This window comes from Heptranchias perlo, chromosome 10 (assembly GCF_035084215.1).
Source record: "Heptranchias perlo isolate sHepPer1 chromosome 10, sHepPer1.hap1, whole genome shotgun sequence".
In the NCBI taxonomy this organism is placed as follows: domain Eukaryota; kingdom Metazoa; phylum Chordata; class Chondrichthyes; order Hexanchiformes; family Hexanchidae; genus Heptranchias; species Heptranchias perlo.
In genome coordinates this window covers 32,614,049-32,634,863 of record NC_090334.1, presented here as the reverse complement: position 1 = coordinate 32,634,863, position 20,815 = coordinate 32,614,049, and the positions used below count along the sequence as shown (strand labels likewise).

The window sequence follows — 20,815 nt, the reverse complement described above, 5'->3', positions numbered from 1 at the left end:
TTTTTATTTCTTTCCCTGTTTGATCGGGGCCCGCCGCACCGCGCCGTGCCGGGCCCGCCCTGGAGCTGCTAGTAAGAGTAGCGGGGTGATTTTTTTTTTGTTCTCTCGGGTCGCTGGGTGCCGGGGGTATCGGTTTCCAATGATGTCAGAAGTGAGGTCTGAGCGCGGTGCCCTGTGGTCCGATGCCGAGACCCTGGCGCTGATCGCGGTCTGGAGCGAGGAGAATGTGCAGACGGCGCTCGACGAGCAACTGAGGAACAGCCACGTTTTTAAGTTCATCTCCTCGCAGCTGCTGGACCAGGGTTACATCCGCACCCCGGAGCAGTGCCGCATCCGCATCAAGGGGCTGAAGAGGAAATACACGCTGGCCAAGGACAGCATCAAGAGGGGCTGCAGTGCGAGCGGCAGGAAGATCTGCCGCTTCTACGAGCAGCTCGATGCGGTGCTCGGCTCCCGGGTCGCCAGTGAGCGGCCCGTAGTCATGGACGCAATCGCGACGCCCAGCGAGTCGCAGGATATCAAAGAGGAGCAAAACAGTCCGCGCTCCGATGTCAGTCAAAGGGTTGAATGCCGGAATGGCCATTGTTCTTCGGAGGAGCCCGATCTTTCCACAGGCGAGACCAGCAGCCGGCAGTTTGAACCGCAACCCTCGACCAGTGCTTTCTGTAGTAAGTATTTTTTTTTATTTTTCCTTTCAAAAAGTACTTAACGTTGGTTCAAAACGTACATAATTGTCTTTCATAAAGTAAATGAGAATTCCCGGGTATGTCCTGATCATGCAACTGTCCGGTAACGTTGAGATGGTAAAGTGCCAGGCTGTATTAGGCTGGAAAATTCGACCCGGGCAAGTGTAAACAATGCTCCAACTATCACGGAAGTTGCGATAATCTGTATACCTCCCAACACGTATTATATATAAACTATTTGTTTACAACTGCACAGGATTTCGATTTGTACAGTTATTCCTATCCCCGTTATGTCTCTGCATCTCCGAACGTCACAACTTTTACGTTCATAACCATTTAGTAGTTACACATTCTCGGCTCGAAGAGTGAAACTTTCAAATCCGGCATTATCGCTTAGTTATAGTGTTCACCTGTGATTCTTCGCCCAGACAAGTTTTTGGGGTTCAATGGTCTATTCTGCATATCTTTTAACGAATAACTAACACGTTGTTTGTTTGCATCCGTGTTTGACTGCTGCAGGAGTAGGCCATACAGCCCCTCGAGGCTACTCCACCATTCAATAAAATCATGTCTGATCATCTTCCTCAACTCCACTTTCCCGCCCTATCCCAATATACCTTGATTCCCTCAGTGTCTTAAAATATATCGATCTCAGTCTTGAATATACTCAAAGACTGAGCATCCACAGCCCTCCGGGATAGAGAATTCCAAAGATTCACAGCCCTCTGATTGAAGAAATTTTTCCTCATCCACCTCCAAAATGGCTGACCCCTTATCTTGAGACTATGACTCCTAGTTCTAGACTCGCCAGCCAGGGGAAACATCCTCTCAGAATCTTATGTTTCAATGAGATCACCTCTCATTCTTCTAAACTCCAGAGGGTATAGGCCCATTCGACTCAATCTCTTCTCATAGGTCAACCCTCTCATCCCAGGAATCAATCTAGTGAACCTTCATTGCACCCCCTCCAAGGCAAGTATATCCTTCCTGAGGTAAGGAGACCAAAACTGTACACAGTATTCCAGATGTGGTCTCGCCGGAGCCTTATATAATTGCAGTAAGACCTCCGAACTCTTATACTCCAACTCCCTTTCAATAAAGGCTAACATATCATTTGCCTTCCTAATTGCTTGCTGTATCTGCATGTTAACTTTGTGTTTCGTGTACAAGGACACCCAAATCCCTCTGACTACCAACATTTTAAAAAAATATTCTGCTTTTCTATTCTTCCTACCAAAGTGGATAATTTCACATTTCCCCACATTATACTCCATATCGCCCACTCACTTAACCTGATTATATCCCTTTGCAGCCTCTTTGCTTCCTCCTCACACCTTCCTTCTCCACCTAGCTTTGTATAGTCAGCAAATTTGGATACATTACACACGGTCCCCTCATCTAAATCATTGATATATAGTAAACAGTTGAGGCTCAAGCACTGATCCTTGAGGCACCCCACTAGTTACCACCTGCCAACCCGAAAATGACCCAGTTATTCCTACTCTCTGTTTCCTGTCTGTTAACTAATCCTCAATCCATGCTAATATATTACCCCCAATCCCATGAGCCCTAATGTTGTGTAACAATCTCTTGTGTGGCACCTTATCAAATGCCTTTTGAAAATCCAAATTTTATATCAACTTTAATGTCTTCTAATGTTCCAAAACTCTACTGCCCGTATCCTAACTCGCACCCAGTTTCGTTCTCCCATTACCCCTGTGCTCGCTGACCTACATTGGTTCCCGGTCCGGGAACACCTCGATTTTAAAATTCTCATCCTTGCTTTCAGATTCCTCCATTGGCCTCGCCCATCCTTATCTCTAACCTCCACCAGCTGTACAACCCTCCAAGATCTCTGTGTTCCTCCAATTCTTGCCTCTTGTGCATCCCTGATTTTAATCGCTCCACCATTGGCAGCCATGTGTCAGCTGTTTAGGGCCTAAGCTCTGGAATTCCCTCCCTCAACCTCTCTGCTTCTCCACTTCTCTTTTAAGACGCTCCTTAAAACCTACCTCTTCGACCAATGTTTTGGTCACCCGTCCTAATGTCTCCTTATGTGGCTCGGTGTCAAATCTTATTTAATAACACGCCTGTGAAGCGCCTTGGCACGTTTTACTACATAAGAAATAGGAACAGGAGTAGAACATACGGCCCCTTGAGCCTGCTTCACCATTCAATAAGACCATGGCTGATCTAAAACCTCAACTCCACTTTCCTGCCCGATCCCCATATCCCTTGATTCCCCGAGAGTCCAAATATCTATCTACCTCAGCCTTTAACATATTTAATGACTCAGTATCCACAGCCCTTTGGGGTAGAGAATTCCAAAGATTCACAACCCTTCGTGTGAAGAAATTCTTCCTCATCTCAGTCTTAAATGGCCGAACCCTTATCCTGAGAGTATGCCTCCTAGTTCTAGGCTCTCCAGCCATTGGAAACAACCTCTCAGCATCTATCCTGACAAGCCCCCTCAGAAACATATATGTTTCAATGAGATCACCTCTCATTTTACTAAACACCAGAAAATATAGGCTCTATCTCCTCATAGGATAGCCCTCTCATCCCAGGAATCAATCTATTGAACCTTCGTTGCACCACCTCCAAGGCGAGTACATCCTTCCTTAGATAAGGAGACCAAAACTGTACACAGTACACTACGTTAAAGGTGCTATATAAATGCAAGTTGTTGTTGCTGTTGTTGTTTAAAAGGCAATGTTCCAAAGAACATTGGAGTTTTCTTTTTGGGCTTGTGGGCTTTCAGCATATTATCCATATCTAATGCTGTCTTTACAGTCTGGAAAAGTGGGAATACTCTTATCAATATGGCTGAAGCAATCTGATTTTTTTCATACTTCAACTTCCTGCAAACAGGAAAGCAAAATTTTGCAAGCGCATCGATGAACTGGCAAAGGTCAGAAGAGCCAAGTTTCACAAGTCTGCATGGTTTGACACTAATACCTCATTTATTCTGGACCCTGGTGCCCTATCCAGTCTCTAATTTTATTTCCTGTATACATTGCAGACTCCATGAGGCATCTAACCTCTTGCTCTCTGCACTGCCTTCAACAACACATGCAGTGTGATTGCTACAAGAGTGAAGACATGTAAATGCATACAATAGCTATTATCACTGTGCATGAAAGCCTTTAATAAAACAGTTGTGAGATAATAAACTATTAGTCATTGCATTTGTTTCCATTTTCTTTTTTAAATGTATACTGGAAAAGTGAACAACGCTAATTCAAAACAGCTATTAAAAATGGTTAGGATCCTGCGGATCATGATCATTTTGCTTTGAGATAGTTTTAATATTTTCATATCAGGCCGTTCAGCCAGACTTCAACATTTCAGATAGACCACAGCTTCACTCTTTGCCCTACAATATCCTGAAGCTGATATGTAGCGGGTGTTTTTAGAAATGACAGTATGAGTAAAAATGCACACGTCATACTGGATTCTTTAAGGTAATGGTTTTATTTGGTTTTATTTCTTAATTGAAAAGCTGTGTAAATAATCAAGAACTTACATTTATATAGTCCATTTCATGACCATAGGACATCCCAAAGTGCTTCACGTGCCATTGATTGTAGGGAATCTCGGCAGTCAACTTGTGCACAACAAGGTCCTACAAACAGCAATGAGATAAATGATGAGATGATGGTGCTTGAGGGATAAATGTTGACCAGGAGAAATTCCCTGCTATTCTTTGAATAGTGCCCTTTTGATGAAGTTACACAGAAAACGCTATTATTTAAAATCAAAATTGAGGATTCTTGTTAAGTTTGGGAATGGGTAGGAAACGGGAAGTATTGAGTTGGGCAGGACCCAGCGTTGGGATCACTGCTGCTTCTAATTTACATAAATTACCTGGTTTCAGAAACTTCATGTTAAGTAGTCGAGTTTGCAGATGATACTAAACTAGGAGGGGCAGTGGAAGCAGAAGAGACAGCTCAGAAATTACAGAATTGGTTGGATCAAATAGGTAGGTGAGCAAAACAATGGCAGATGAAATTTAATGCAGACAAAAGTCAAGTGCTGCACATCAGAAGGAAAAATAGATGACCCCTACATACTCCACAAATGGTGTTGAAAAAGCTACGGATGAAAATGAGAGCGACCTAGGAGTTATAATAGACTCAACACTAAACATGTGCAACCAAGGCAGTGTATCAATTAGGTAAACTAATAGAATGGTGAACTACATTGCCAAAGTAGTGGAATACAAATCAGAGGAAGTTCTGGTCTGACAGCACCTTGAATAATGTGTCTAGTTCTGGTCACCAAGAGACAATGGAGACATTCTTCACTCAGAGGGTTGTGAATCTTTGGAATTCTCTTTCCCAGAGGGCTGTGGATGCTGACTTGTTGAATATGTTCAAGGCTGAGAAAGATAGATTTTTGGACTCTGGGGGAATCAAAGGATATGGGGATCGGGCAGGAAAGTGGAGTTGAGGTCAAAGATCAGCCATGATCTTATTGCATGGTAGAGCAGGCTCGAGGGGCCGTATGACCTACTCCTGCTCCTATTTCTTATGTTTTTATTCAAACACTTGAGGCAGTGTGGAGAAATGCCATGAGGCTTATTCCTATTGTCAGAGGTCTGAGGTATCAGAAATGATGATTGAAACTTGGTTTTTTCAGCCTATTAAGGAGGCAGCTGAAATGTGATGTTCGAGGTAAATAAGATAGTAATGGAAAGGGTAAATATACAATATTACTTAAAATTGAACTGTGGGAGTAGAACCAGTGTTTAAAGTGTAAAAGGTCATTTTAAGAAAGCGATCAGGAAATTCTTGTTCAGTGTTCTCAACATATGGAACAGGATTCCTGATAGAGCAATGGAGGCAAAAAACCTGTAATCATTGAAGAAACAATAGGATGTTGCAATATGGGTCATTTTATGGTCTCTCTGGATGGATAAATTAAGTTGGGCTCAATGGCCTTTCTTATCTGTGACTATCTTGTGAAGAGAAGTTCTGTATTTTTGTTAATGGTATGATTTTTTTAAAAGATGTGTAACTCCAGGATTCTCATCTTTGTCACCCTGCAGCAAACATTTTGGCCCAAATTGTTCATAACAAGGTGCTACATTATCTCTGAACTAACACTTTAAAAAGCTGGTTGAAAGTATTCAGTTTGAAACCTATGTTATATTGTGTGAGAAGGAAATAAAATTGAACTGCTAGTTAGTAATGTTGGAGTAGTATTCTATGTGTTAAGCACAAGTTGCTTGAAGCCTATAGTTTTTGTACAATTACTCCTATTGTTTGACACGCTGTCAATGGGTATAAAAGTGGGCCAGGCCAAGAATTTATGCTTGAGGCAGACTTGTACTGGCAGGTATAAACTACGAATTAAAGTTCTTTGTACTTTAGAGAAGGTGAAGTAATTCATGTGGTAAGTCCTTTTATCTACAGATTACCGTTCTTTAAATAAGCCTTATTTTGAAACTTTTTGTGCCATCATCTGCTGCAGTAAAGATTGGAGCAGCTGTACTGAGGTGAAGTCTGCCTGAGAAAGAGGGTCATCTTGGAGATGTCTGCTCCATATTAATGTTATTGAACTCTTCTGATTAGAGAAACAGTATTGTGAAGTTAGTGTGTGGCAAGGGGATCCCTGGAGTGACATCAAATCATCCCCCATCCCTCCTCCACAACATGCCTGTACCAGTATTTGATGAAAAAAATGATTGACACACAGGGCTCTGCAGAAGAATGCTACAAAATGTAGTTTTTCTTTTAATTGTGCAAGCACAACCCTTTTCTGTGAGGAAAAAAAATGATTAAAAAATCCTAAAGTGTGACATTAGGTAAATATAGCGAGACCCAGGGTCAAACAGAGAACCTTGTCCCTGCACTCCTACTTACTGGCAGACAATGAATGTAGACTCCATCAGACTAAGGCTTAACCAATAGACAAATTTATTTAACGTTAGAGGTAAATGAGCAGTATTCAGTACAAACAGTATATTTGCAATAATTACAAACTTTACTGATGTTCTTGATGACAAAACAACTGAGACACTTCTCTTGCACTCTTGGTCAAAATAAAATGAATTTTTGAAACACACTTCTTACATGGTGAAATGTAACCATAGAGCTCCTGATTTAGCTTAGTGTCTCTGCCGGCTTCAGACTTACTGCTGGCTGGCATAAAGTCAGCATTAATTATATCACACAAAATTTTTTTGAAGATGTACTGAAACAAAGGACATCAGGCGAAAGTATCTCTCGTAACTACATTAACAGCTGTTCACAGGTTGTCAGTGCGGAGGATGTGTGTTTACACAAAGCCTGTCTATTTGTGCCAAAATGTCATGGTGACGAAATTCAGTAGATTGATATCTAAGCAGAAAAGTGTTAATAAATACTTAGAAGGAATAATGCATCTGAAGTAACCCATTTGCATCCCAGACTGTAGAGTAAACTCATGTAGCTTGCAGAAAGAAGCAGGTAACAGTAACAAGTATTACCCCTGTACACTACAGCTAGCAAGAAAAAAAATCAATAAATAATCCAATATGTAATTTATTGAATTCTTCATTTATTTTACAGTAACATTCCGTTGAAGAAAGCAGGTAAAATCTGGATTGTTGCAACAGGGAAGGAAGAGAGGAGGTTTTTAATCCTAGGGTTCAACATCTTTGATTGAATATCAATATTTATATTGCAATCTAAGAAAACTTTATTTTTCATCATGTAGAATAAGTAATCATTGTGTGTTCTGAATGATTACTTCCTCCAAGTGATTACAAGGGAGGACATAAGAAACATGCCCTTCCCGAGAAGTAGTTCCCTGAGTAGAATTCATGACTTCAATATAAATGTGATGGAAATCCTAGATAGGCTAAGAGAGATCTAAACAAACAAATCCCCAGGGATAGGTGATACTTAGCCCAAGAGTAGTAAGAGAGAGAAGGGAAGCGATTTGTGATGCAGAGTCGATGTGGAGGCATGCCAGGCCTATTTTTGTTTTGGACAAGGAATACACTTAATTTATTTGTTCAGATTTGGATCTGTTACTGCAGGGGTGAGAATTTTTGAATTTTTGTTTTATTTTTGGCAAATGGGTGCGTATGCGATATATGCTTTTAATAAAGGGTTAGTAAGTAAGTGAACCAATGACGTGCCAGATGCATCCAGTGAAGGTTCACATATGAACCAAACAAGTGGTCATGAGCAATTTGGAAAAGGGACAGAGATGCATAACACCAGATCTCTGTCAGTTTAGTTCATCATGCACATTTCTGGTAGGGGATTTGATGGGCACAGGAAGCTCCCATCTGAAATAGTTGAGAATTTCATTTCAATATGTTAATACTGTCCTGATGACTGAATTAGATGTTCACGCAATTTCCTTAGGTTCATTTGTGCCTAATACTGATTCATCTGCCCTCCCATATAAAATAAGTGTCCAGTGTTGCTGGGAACTGGGCTGTTTACAGTAGTTAATTTAAAGAGTCCTGTAAAAAGATTCTCTGCACAATTTTCAGCTGACTTCTCAACTGTTTTTCTGGGAGTTTTTTTTTGCTGCTGTCACTTAGGTGTTCCAGGTGCCTTTGTGGCAATTATGTTGTAGCCATTTTGTCCCAACTGCTGTAATAGTGAAGTGGGTTTCCCATGAGAATTCCCTTAAATCTGCATTTTGACGAAGGATGAGGAGGACCAGCAGGGATGTAAAGTAGGTCAGGCAGCAACAAAGGCACACTGTGTCCAACCATTGGTACCCTCACACTTACATTTACAGACCAAGACAGACCTATAACTATCAGAAGAGCAATGCTTGCACAGATTGTGATTGATAAGGAGCCTGTGAATGGGTTGTGTCACGTGCTGCAAAGTAACCTTCAGCCAAACTCATCCATGGACATAGTACCGCCAGTGGCTGTGAAAGTTAAAACAGCCCTGAACTTCTATGCCTTTGCACTTCTCATTTAGTTTGTAAAAACTGGTCACACATTAGAGTTAAAATCGTGCTGCAAACAGTGTTTCCAATCTCCAAGATCAACTTGTTAGTATTTTGTTTGTCCCTGGAACTTGATATTTGTGATATATTTCTCGTCAATTTTTTTTTCATACTGATCTGTAAAATTCAGTAGTGATTATCTCACTTGGTCAGTGAGTAAAAGATTAAATGCATTTTGTCTCTGGGTGCATGGTGGTTTATTATTAGAGTGTGTTGCTTTTATGCCTGTCCTGTTGACTGCAGACAGTGCATATCTGGGGATGAAAATGGAAGAGGTGGAGGAAATCCAAGTATGAATGTGCAAGTAAAATTGCATTAAATTTACCCTTTTAGATGACAGGCTTCTGCAAAAAATACGTTGAGACTCATTTAGTTTTGGAGAGATTGTAAATGAGTGATTCATCTGAATATAATCAGGCTAAAATCTGAGCTATTTGCAGTTCAACTTATTAATTATTCATTGACCCATATATCATGTTGTACCTCAGAGCAGAGCTTGTATCTACACAAGTGCTAAGGAAAATGAAGAAGCCTCAGGAGCCACAAAATGAAGTCCATGTATGGTCCCATTTTGTGATAGTCTGACACTGAGAGGGCAAGAAGATACTGTTTTAAAAACTGTCTGTTCTCTTAGATTACGGACAGGCTTGCCCCAAAGGTTATACTGAACTGTATTTAATGTTGTGAGAGCAGCTTTTTATTTCCCCTTTCCAAAAAGACTGGTGGTAGAAAACAAAATCCTTATCCATATGGGAATTTCTACATGTAGTGGTGAAGTACTGTTTTCTTGCTGCTTGGTGGTGTGGGCACTGGATGTGCCAGACCTGTGTTGGCAAATTCAGGATCTTTGTGAGGACCCTACAGATTTATTCTACAAGAACTGACCAAACATGTACTTGAATCGAGTTTTAGGGTACTGTTATCAGTGGATATGGAATAAAACATGCATTGAATCAGACCTGTACATTTTAATAACAATCTCTTTGTTGTTTAATTTTATGTAACAGTCCAAGCCTTGCATGAAAACTATTGTCAGCAGCATGGGAAACAGCTGCCCAGAAAACCACTGGTAATGTCATTCTATAAGAATAAAGAACAGAATAACCTTCCTATCTGCTTTAATTATGAGGGGCCCAGGTAGAGTGGATAGGAAGGACCTATTTCCCTTAGCAGAGAAGTCAATAACCAGGGGGCATAGATTTAAAGTGATTGGTAGAAGGATTAGAGGGGAGCTAAGGAAAAATGTTTTCACCCAGAGGGTGGTGGGGGTCTGGAACTCACTGCCTGAAAGGGTGGTAGAGGCAGAAACCCTCAACTCATTTTAAAAAGTACTTGGATATGCACCTGAAGCACCGTGACCTACAAGGCTATGGACCAAGTGTTGGAAAGTGGGACTAGGTTCATTTTCGGCCAGCAGGACACTATGGGCCGATTGGCCTCCTTCTGTGCCGTAAATTTTCTATGATTCTATGAACATGATAAATCTGCTATTGTGAGAACAAACTTTGAGATTAGAATCTTTCATTTCGGAGGTGGTGTTTCATTTGTTTTAATATTACCTTGTTGGAAATTGACAGTGATGCATTTTGAAGTATTTTAACTCTGTAGCCACGTTGAAAGAAATTTGGATTTCTGTTATTTAAATCTCTTAACATGATTTCAAAATTTGGTGAGTAAAGATACTTCTTATGCCATTATAAAACTTCATTAATCTGCCCCCCTCTCAGAATTAGCTTTTCAAGCATTACTTTTCATAACCACAACTGGCATTTGATTAATGGTTTCAGTTTGCTGATCGGATCGTTAACATTCCCGTTGGTGCCCTTTTACTGTAGCATACTTATGCGATTAGAAACTTGGACCTGTGGAGACCTGAATGGTGGATACCTTCTTGGCATCAGTAAAATCAGTGCAAACACATATTCCCAAGTGTAAAAAGGAGGGGGGGAAGACAATCATGTTTAAGTAGTCAAACTTTAGCCAATATGAATGAGTTTTAAGAAGCACTAAAAATGTTCATGAAAGTTAATCTTTAAACAATTGTTCATCTTTCAGCTGTATAGCAAGCAATTTTAGGGTTTATAAGTTTAAATGTGTATCTGCTGGCAGACCATTGTATTTTAGGTATGATTGTTGATGCTCCTCCCAAGCAGACCCTGCTTCTCTGGTAATAACCATGAGTACTGTGGTTAGTTATTTATTGGTAGGCAAAATTAAACTTTTAAATGGGTGCATGAGTCTAAAGAGCACCCATGTGTACCATTTTTGTAACTTTTTAGTGAAATATACCCCTTAAAACTGGTAGAAAACAAGGGTACAAAAAGGGAGAGCATCAATCTTCTATCAAAATATTGAGGGGAAAATACCGAACAGATCCTGGTGACTCAGGGCATAACCTTATCAGTGAAATCCAATTATCTTTAAGCCTGTTGACTGTTTACTACAGCCAACGGTTTGCGCAGCAGTATGTAGTGCATCATCACAAATTTTCCTTTGAAAGGTCTGGTAATATATGTTTAAACACTGATCATTGGAAGGTTGAAGTCTGTATTTTGGAATGGAGCTAAAGTCCTGTTCAACGGCAGTTATCTAAAAGCTTTCTTTTAAAATTGGCAGTAAATTATTTAAATAGCATGTCATTGATTTATAAACCGGCAAAGGATACACTGCCAGGTTTTTTTTATTTGACATGCAGCATTAAATTGGCTCAATAGTCCATTTCAACAGAACTACATATAGAAGGTAGATGGGTATTGGGGGATGTGTCTCCCAGCCACCTTGGTTTCCTAGAACTTGACTGGTTTTCAGGGTCAAAGAGGAATTTCCCAGAGTTTTTTTCTAAATTGGCCTTTTTTTTGCTCGCCTCCCAAGAGATTGTGTGGGTGGAAGGTGGTGGGGCGGGGGCTGCGGATGTGGGGGTCATGGTGTGCAGAAGTTACACCCTGACAATATAAGGCAGACTTGATGGACCAGCTGGTTTTCGTTTTTGAATGTTTCGTGGACAAAATAAGACCTTTTCTGTCAGATATGCACAGCCCTTCTGGTTCAGTGGGGTATGTTTCAAATTTGTTGGTTTTTTTCCCCCCTAGCTCCCCGTGTGCGTCGTGCACATTCATCTGTGCCACTTACACCTCAACCGAAGAAGGCGAAGAAACATTCACTGGAGGACATAATGGATGGTATGATGGAGAAGTTCATCCGCTATAGTGAAGCCGCTGATGAAAAATTTCTCCGTTACATGGAGGCATCAGAGGAACGGTTTGCTCGTCTTGAGCAACTCCGTATGGAAATGGAGGAAAGGATGAGACAAAACGATAGAGAACATGAAGCCCGTGTTCTATTCATGCTGGGACAGATGATGGGCCATAATATGGCTGACTTTCCTTCCACGTCTTCAGCTGCTGAGAGTGAAATAACTGAAAGGAAAGTATTTTAGGTCACGGTTAAATTCACTGTTCAACTTATTCACTTAAAAATGAAGTTGTATCTTTGTAGCGCATTTTTATTTTATATACAGTATGTTTTCTGATGCGACAATGCATTCAGGTTCATAACCAAAAGATTTTTTAATTATTGGTAAGCTTGCATGTTGAGTGGAAAACAATTTTGTTTGAAAAACTATTGAGAGCAATAGCTCAACAGTAAACCAGCCATCTCTTTGTAGACTGATTTCTGGGGGGTGGGTTTAGTGCAAAAATTATTGAGTTCACTTTTAAGCCAACATGAAGTCAGGAGGGAATAAATGTAGCAATGTAAAGATAGTACAAGAATTCCTTTTATGACTTTGTGTTGGACTTTAAAAAAAATAGGATAACAATAAAGTCAATCACTAATGTTCTTTCATATAAACTTAGGTAAGAGACAATACAGCGGACATCAAATGATCCAGTGTGATCTTTCCACCAGTATGAAGGAAAAGCTTGCATCAAGTCCACTGCCCTGCCTTCATTTATTTTCATTTATTTCACAGCACTATTGGAAGTGGTTTGCTGCAGCATAACCAGTCTTTCATTCTATTGTTTCCTTCTTAGCAGTTACTATTAGTCTACAATGCACTTAGCAGTTCTTCAAATAAATGGAAATCTTACAACACTATTGAATAGGGCAGTTGTTCCATATTGAGAAATATAGCGTATGGTTATTTTGCATAACTGAGTCTTGACACCATGAATTGTGAGTGAGTGAATGTGTGTTTTTTAAAATAAATGTGAATTAAAGAACCTGTCTGATTTGTTGGCATTCCAGTTTTAGCAAATGGACTCAACATGGCCTTGACAAGACCTTCCCCCTTGCTGAAGGGCATCTGCTTAGACCAGAATGCTCACAAACCATCATTACCTTAACAGAGGACCCAGCCTTCTGTTACCAACAGGGCAACAGCTATTAGTTTCTATTTTTAAGAAATAGGATTCTTAAAGTTTTTAAATATCACTTTTACAGAGTCCGTTTACTTCGGTCTTACTTTTTAGATGATGTAAAGAATTCTGAATAATTAGTTTTAATTGATGCTGTAGTAGCCACAAACAATGATGTGCATTTGATTTGAGATGCATGTATTTCTGCATTGGCCATTATGAAATTAACTGGGGCTAATGTAGCTATAAAAAGGAGTTAATAACTCCCAGGGAATTGTAGTGAAAGATTTAAATCTTTTACCCCAAAAAAAACAAATATAAGTGCTTGTAATGTGCATCAGACACAAAAGTGTTTCTTGACAAGATAAGAGAGTTGACTCAAACTGTTGTTAAAAACAGAGTTACAGCTGAGCTGTTCTATCCAAATTGAGCCACTCTTAACAAGAAACCTAAAAGCCTTAAATATGTTTGTTAGATGGTGATTTCTCACACAGACATCATTGTAAATGACTCTGTTAACGTTGGGTTGTTAATGAGAGGTGCTAGTTAATGAACTGTATTTTCTTTTAATTCACTCTTTATGAATATTACTAGATTAAGGTGCTGAATACAATTAAACTGAGAAATATTATGTTAACTGGTTATTGGGGTAGAGTGGGAACGACAGTGTTTGTGTATGCTTACCAACCCCTAGTGGCCAAAATATGCTTCATGTCTTGGAAAACACAAATGTTAGAAGATGCTTAATACTGGTAGTTACTAATAACTTATATGGAAAAACAAGTGCATATTTTAATACTGAGGTTCAATTTCAAAGTTGTGTGGCTTGTTCATTTTTTAGTTACTGTAATTTCATGACGATAATCGTCAGTATGTATACTTAATTTGTGTCCTTCCCTATATTGATATTTTCTATCCAAACACACTCTGTTAAATCACAGAAAATGTAAACCGAAGAAAAGCCTTTTTGTTTAATATCTTTAACCATATAAATGGTAGATTAATCCTTCCCCATTGAGGAATTTCTATTTTTAGTGGAACCTTGCAGCTACTATTTTGTCCACTTAAGATGGAAAAGGGTTAAATAGAACAGATCCAGATATCTGAATTATAAATGTAATTCAGTTGTGGTTTGAAAAAAAAAGCCCTTAAGTGAGTGGGTTGAGTGCACAGTTCATTTGAGCTATGAATAAATGAATTGGATGACCTATCCCACAAACTGAATAGACCTGCTCTTGCCACGGTGGGAGAGGAATAGCTTCTCTTTCACTTTGAAGTATTTTTACAATTTTTATACTGTAGAATTGATTGTTACTGAAGTAAAATAAAAACTTGATGTTGAAATTTGGTTTCACAATGTGATCTCTATGTCCATTTAAAGAATGTAGAGATCATGCAAAAGGTTATGGTCCAACCAAGAGGGAGGAATAACGGGGAAGAATAAAACACATTTTTCCCAGTATGAGAGTTTATCATGGTAAAGTGAAAAGGGCTACAGACATAGTATTCTCTGCTGGTATTCTGGGAATAGAGAAATAAAGGATTAGGGAGAGCAATTACTCAAATTCCAAACATGTAAGGGACAGGACATCTGAGATGCTATTAGCAAAATATTTCCTCGTTTCTCTGTGACTTGTATTTCTTTACTTGTATATTCCTTGGGTCTGATTGTTTTTTCCCGTCTTCACTGGGTTCACCCTGCAGCACAGAAAATGTTAGGACTAGGATTCCAAGTCCCTGCCATTGGTACTGTTGAAAGGCTCCTGGGAAATGGGCACATGTTGACTCTTCTTCCAGACAACCCAGCTAAGATGGTTATCTCTTTGTCAGCCAATTGTGAAAGACAACCTTTGTCAAAGTACTCTGTGTGCTAATGACCTGTGCTGCAGAGAAGGTGCCCTATCAAGCTATGCACTTGTTTCATTTTCTTTATTTAACATAATATCATAGTATGCTACAGCACAGAAATAGGCCATTTGGCCGATCCTGCCTGTGCCGGCTCTTTGGTTGAGCTATCCAATTAGTCCCACTCTCTTGCTCTTTCCCCGTAGCCCTGCAAATTTATCCAATTCCCTTTTGAAAGTTATTATTAAATCTGCTTCCGCCACCCTTTGAAGCAGTGCATTCCAGATCATAACAACTCGCTGTGTTTAAAAAAAAATGTTCCCTCATGTCTGGTTCTTTTGCCAATCACCTTAAATTTGTGCCCTCTGGTTACCGACCCATCTGCCACTGGAAACAGTTTCTCCTTATTTACTCTGTCAAAATCATGCATGATTTTGAACACCTCAATCAAATGTCCTCTGAACCTTCTCTGCTCTAAGGCGAACAACCCCAGCTTCTCCAGTCTCTCCACATAACTGAAGTCCCTCATCCCTGGTACCAGTCTAATAAATCTCTTCTGCACCCACCCTAAGGCCTTGACATCCTTCCTAAAGTGTGGTGCCCAGAATTGAACACAATACTCCAGCTGAGGCCTTACCAGTGTTTTATAAAGGTTTAGCATAACTTTCTTTCGTATTCTGTCTCTATTAATAAAGCCCAGGATCCCATATGCTTTTTAACAGCCTTCTCAACTTGTCCTGCCACATTCAAGATTTGTGTACATAAACACCCGGGACTCTGCTCCTGCACTCTCTTTAAAATTGTACCATTTAGTTTACATTGCCTCTCCTCATTCTTCCTACCAGAATGCATCACTTCACACTTCTCTGCATTAAATTTCATCTGCCATGTGTCTGCCCATTTCACCAGTCTGTCTATGTCCTCCTGCAGTCTGTTACTATCCTCCACATTGTTTACTACATTTCCTAGTTTCGTGTCACTCTGCAAACTTTGAAATTATACCCAAGTCCAGATCATTAATATGTATCAAAAAGAGCAGTAGTCCTAATACCGACCCCTGGGGAACACCACCATATACTTCCCTTCAGTCTGGAAAAATAACAGTTCACCACTACTCTCTGCTTTCTATCCCTTAAACAATTTTGTATCTACGCTGCCACCGTCCCTTTAATTCCATGGGATTAAATTTTGCTTACAAGTCTATTATTTGATACCTTATTAAATGCCTTTTGAAAGTCCATATTTACAACATCAACCACACCACCTTCATCAACCCTTTCCGTTAGCTCATCAAAGAATACGATTTTCCTTTAACAAATCCCTGCTAACTTCATTTATTAGCCACTTTTCCAAGTGCCAATTAATTTTGTCCTGGATTATTGTGTCTCAAAGTTTCCCCACCACCGATGTTCGGCTGACTGGCCTGTAATTGCCGAGTTTATCCCTCTCCCCTTTTTTGAACAGGGGTATATCATTTGCAATCCTGCAGTCCACTGGCACCATCAAAGGAGGATTGGAAGATTGTGGCCAGTGCTTCTGCAATTTCTACCTTTACTTCCCTCAGTAACCTAGGATGCATCCCATCTGGACCAGGTGACTTTGAATACTGCCAACCTATTAAGCACCTCCTCTCCATCTATCTTTATCCTATTCAATATCGTTACTACCTCCTCCTTCAATACTACATTGACAGCATCCTCTTTCCTAATAAAGGCTAATGTTAAGTATTCATTTAGTACCTCTGCCATGCCCTCTGCCTCCACAATAAGATCTTTTTTGTCCCTAATCGGTCCTACCCTTCCTTTGACTACCCTTTTACTATTTTTATATGTTTATAAAAAATTTTTGGGTTCCCTTTTATGTTGGCTGCTAATCTATTCTCATACACTCTCTTTGCCTCTCTTAGTCCCTTTTTTAGATCTCTTTACTTTCTGTATTTAGCTTGATTCTCGACTATGAACCGTACATTTGTCACAAGCCTCCTTTTTCTGTTTCATTTTAATCTCTATCTTTAGTCATTCTGGGAGCTCGAGCTTTGGATGCCCTTCCTTTCCCCATCATGGGAATGTGTCTACTCTGTACCCGAACCATCTCGCATTGTTCAATTACTGTTCTGCCCACCAATTTTTGATTCTAATCCACCAGGGCAAGATCCCTTTTTAACTCACTGAAATTAGCCCACCTCCAGTTAAGTATTTTTACGCTTGATCCTTGTCCTTTTTCATAACTAATCTAAACCTGATGATATTGGGATCACTGTTCCCCAAATGCTCCTGCACTGAAACGCACTCCACTTGCCCCACTTCATTCCCCAGAAATAGATCCAGGACTGCTTCCTTCCTCGTTGGGCTGGAAACACACTGATCAAGAAAGTTCTGTTCTGTACATTTCAGGAATTCCTCCCCTCTTTGTCCTTTACACTGTTACTATCCCAGTCTATATTGGGATAATTGAAGTCCCCCATTATTACCATTCTATAGTTCTTGCATCTTTCTGTGATTTGCCTGCAAATTTGCTCCTCTATCTTCTGACTGTTTGGTGGCCTATAGTATATACCCAGTAGCATAATAGTTCCTCTATTGTCCCTTAATTCTAACAAAATAGATTCACCTTGTTTTTGTTTCTCTGTCTTTCTCCACTTGAGTTCCTCTAGTTCTCTTGTTCCTTCCTATTATTTATCTTCTCCATTACTTACATTTTTTGATCAGGAGCCCTTGACAACAGAAATTCAGAATTTAACAGACGTGATAGAAAAAAAAAGCAGCATGGCCCACAGAGAAGCGGGTGAGTGCAGTTGGACTGGAGATTATGCTCAGCTGAGCTGCAGCGTGCACACAAAATTGGTTTCTATTCAAGTTTGAGTACTGAAATTGATTCAAATGTTTGGAAATGTGAGAAAGAAAATGCTTTGACATTTCTGGTCAATTTTGAGCCGAAAGTCAATGAATGAACTGATTGCAATGGAGATAAAATAATTGATTATAGATGACAGCACCTAGCATTTATAAAATTGATGGTAAAGAGGCTTCACAGCATTCATCTAATCAACAGTTTCTTTTATAAATTGTGCTTTTCACTCTGATCCCTTTCTCTATTTCTCAGGTCACAGTTAATTCTTAGATAATTCAATCTTTCCAAACGTGTTACAGTTTTAAATGAATCACCTTTGAACTTGTACATTTCCATTTTACTAATTGTACCTTCAACATCCTTTGTTCTTGCTACTCATGGCTTTTTGTTCTTTGGGGTAAGGTATTTCGTGCAGGATTTTTTGTTTTGTTTTCATATCCTAGTTCTGGCGTGTGCAGCTGTGATACAAAAATATATTGATTGAATACTCCAGATCTAGTGCCTTATAGTTACTGAATCAGTGTCATGAGCTGCACTTGTAGTTCCACAGATTGTCCTGCCAAACTTGTAACCCCTGCTCTTTTTTTTTGCCCATCCGTTATCCCTTCCTCCCTCCACCAAAATATTCTAAGTTTCCGCACCTTACCAATAGCCCTATATTTACCGATTCATGAATTTAAGAAGTCCCCAAAATGTCTGGGGAGCAAAAACAAACATTGATAACACGCTGTTACTTAATCATGGCTTCTGCCTGCTGTTTACTGGGGGATTGAAGGTAGTTGATTCTGTAGTTGAAGGAGGAGCTTCTGATTGTCCTCAACTCTGCAGAATTGAGCAGGTGAAGGTTTTATTATATTTGATTATTCTTTCAGCTACTGTTTGGGACAATTCCTCATTTTCCTGAGCCACTCTCTCATTTTTCCAATATTTTGTGACTTAAACATGCTGTTTGTTCATTTCTCAGCTGTTGCCTGGAAATTGTGCATTGTTGTTGACAGGTCAAAGGAGGTGATTGGTTAACACACTGTCATGTCTTGATACCTTCATGAGATTTCTAACTGCCATTAATCAAGTTTGGGATCATGCTGAACATTAAGCTCATCCAAGTCAGGCTAAACATGGGTTAAAATGGAGAGTGCCAACAAATGTTCAAGAGTGGAGAGTGCCAACAATAAAAAAAGTCAAAAATTAATGCATAAACATTTCTATAAAGGCAATGTGAATCTTCCTACCCAGGCTGTGCCTTGGTTCAAGCTCCGAAACAGATGAGTGACAAATGTCTCAGTGGCCTTGGATAATGCTGCTCTCTAACCATTGATGCTGAAGCATACTCCTTCCTCCTTATTCAGGCCTCATTATTTGGTATTGTATTGGACAGCCCAGCCAAGATCAGCAACTAGCCATCTAAAAGAAGTGGCAAATTGGGTCTTTCATTATTATAAAGGGATTATTTTTTGGTTACGTTTTACACAACAAATCTGTGTAAAGAGTGTTACATATTTCAAGTTTGCTGTAACTGAATATTTTTATTGATGAACCAAAATACGAAGTGTCTCCATTGCACTTCCTTCAGTTTCACCATTTTGTGTATGAAAATTTACCACAAGTTTAAAAATGTATCTCATTCCAATCATAACAGGTGTCTTTTTATTCCATTCACATCTCTAGAGCATAAAAGAGCTCCTTAGTATTTTTCCAAGGAGTAAAATTTCCTCATTAGAGGTTTGTATTGTAAACTCTGAGCTGTTGACTTTCATGTATTGTTGATATGCTGGGAGGAATCAGTCTTCCTTGTCTTAAGAGTGATAGCTTCAGTATCGGTTCATAGAAATTGGATAAGTTGGTACTGATCCTTACCATGTAAGCCTTATATAAATCATTGTTTACTCTCAGTTAGTAATTCTCTGATTGCTGCTTCAATGTCCTTCCACATAGTTCTTAGAAAGGGTTAAAATTACAATAAAACAATGTTTGCTCCTGTGTGTGGCTGTTAAATCAGCTGTTCAAAATGTTGCTCTGAAATGTGTGCACCCATGCTGCTAATCCTGTTATCTGATTGGCTGGAACTCGCTATTGATTTATAATACAGGTTCAAACAATCCAAATGAAAAATCTTGGCAAAATGGGTTTCAATATTGATATTAACTATATTGAAAACTGCAGCTTTTAAAATGGTTGTAAATATATACTTTTTATTTCTGTTTATGCCTTTTTTTGAAGAAGGAAATGTGAACAATTTTGACACTTCTGTTTGTGTAAACACTGAAATATTACCAGTCCTCCATATAATGAAAAATATCACACCAGAAATGTTGCCAGGAGTCTTCCACTTGGATGAAGATGCAGTGGTGCTTATGAGTTACAAATCTTTCAAGTTAGTGAAAGAATAATAGTACCGACCTGCCACTGGTATGATATCCTAGTTTTCTCCAGTGTGTTTTAAACTGGCATGTGTTCTAAGATTTATTCTCATTGTGTTCTTTATTATCAGTATTGTTTCCCCAAAATATTGTAAAAAGTGTGACAAAAGCATTTGTTTCTCAGAAATAAAAAAAATTACTTCAATCCTGAAAAATTTGATGTTTTGTGTTGTGCCTTCACTCAGACAATTCTTCAGTGTACATGTGTTAACGTTTCAAGCATAGCTCTCCTTCATACCTTTTGTGCTGACAAAGGGCCATGCATGAAATGTTTATAGAATCACAGGTTATAGCACGGAAGGAGGCCATTCGGCCCATCGAGTCCATGCCAGCTCTATGCAAGAGCAATCCAGCAAGTCCCACTCCCACGCCCTATCCCCATAGCCCTGCACATGTTTTTATTTCAAGTACTTATCCAGTTCCCTTTTGAAAGCCGCAATTGAATCTGCCTCCACCACCCCCTCGGGCAGTGCATTCCAGATCCGAACCACTCGCTGTGTTTTAAAAAAAAAGTTTTTCCTCATGTCACCTTTGGTTCTTTTGCCAATCGCCTTAAAGCTATATTCTCTGGTTCTTGACCCTTCCGCCAATGGGAACAGTTTCTCTCCATCTACTCTGTCTCGACCTTTCATGATTTTACATACCTCTATCAAATCTCTCAACCTTCTCTGTTCCCAGGAGAACAACCCAGCTT

The 20,815-nt window shown here is 39.6% G+C and overlaps 1 protein-coding gene across 1 annotated transcript; it reads left to right on the top strand.

The window, feature by feature from the left end:
- Positions 1-55: 55 nt before the first annotated feature.
- On the top strand, positions 56-20,276 carry LOC137326387 (myb/SANT-like DNA-binding domain-containing protein 2). Its single transcript, XM_067991419.1, has 2 exons — positions 56-668; positions 11,741-20,276. Exons 1-2 carry the CDS (start codon positions 140-142, stop codon positions 12,085-12,087), a joined length of 876 nt encoding a protein of 291 aa, XP_067847520.1. The 5' UTR covers positions 56-139; the 3' UTR covers positions 12,088-20,276.
- The last annotated feature ends 539 nt before the right edge of the window (positions 20,277-20,815 follow it).

Coding starts and splice junctions, on each gene's coding strand:
- LOC137326387 (XM_067991419.1), top strand. CDS start 140: ATGATGTCAGAAGTGAGGTCTGAGCGCGGTGCCCTGTGGTCCGATGCC. Junction 669..11,740: donor CTCGACCAGTGCTTTCTGTA/GTAAGTATTTTT, acceptor TTTCCCCCCTAG/CTCCCCGTGTGCGTCGTGCA.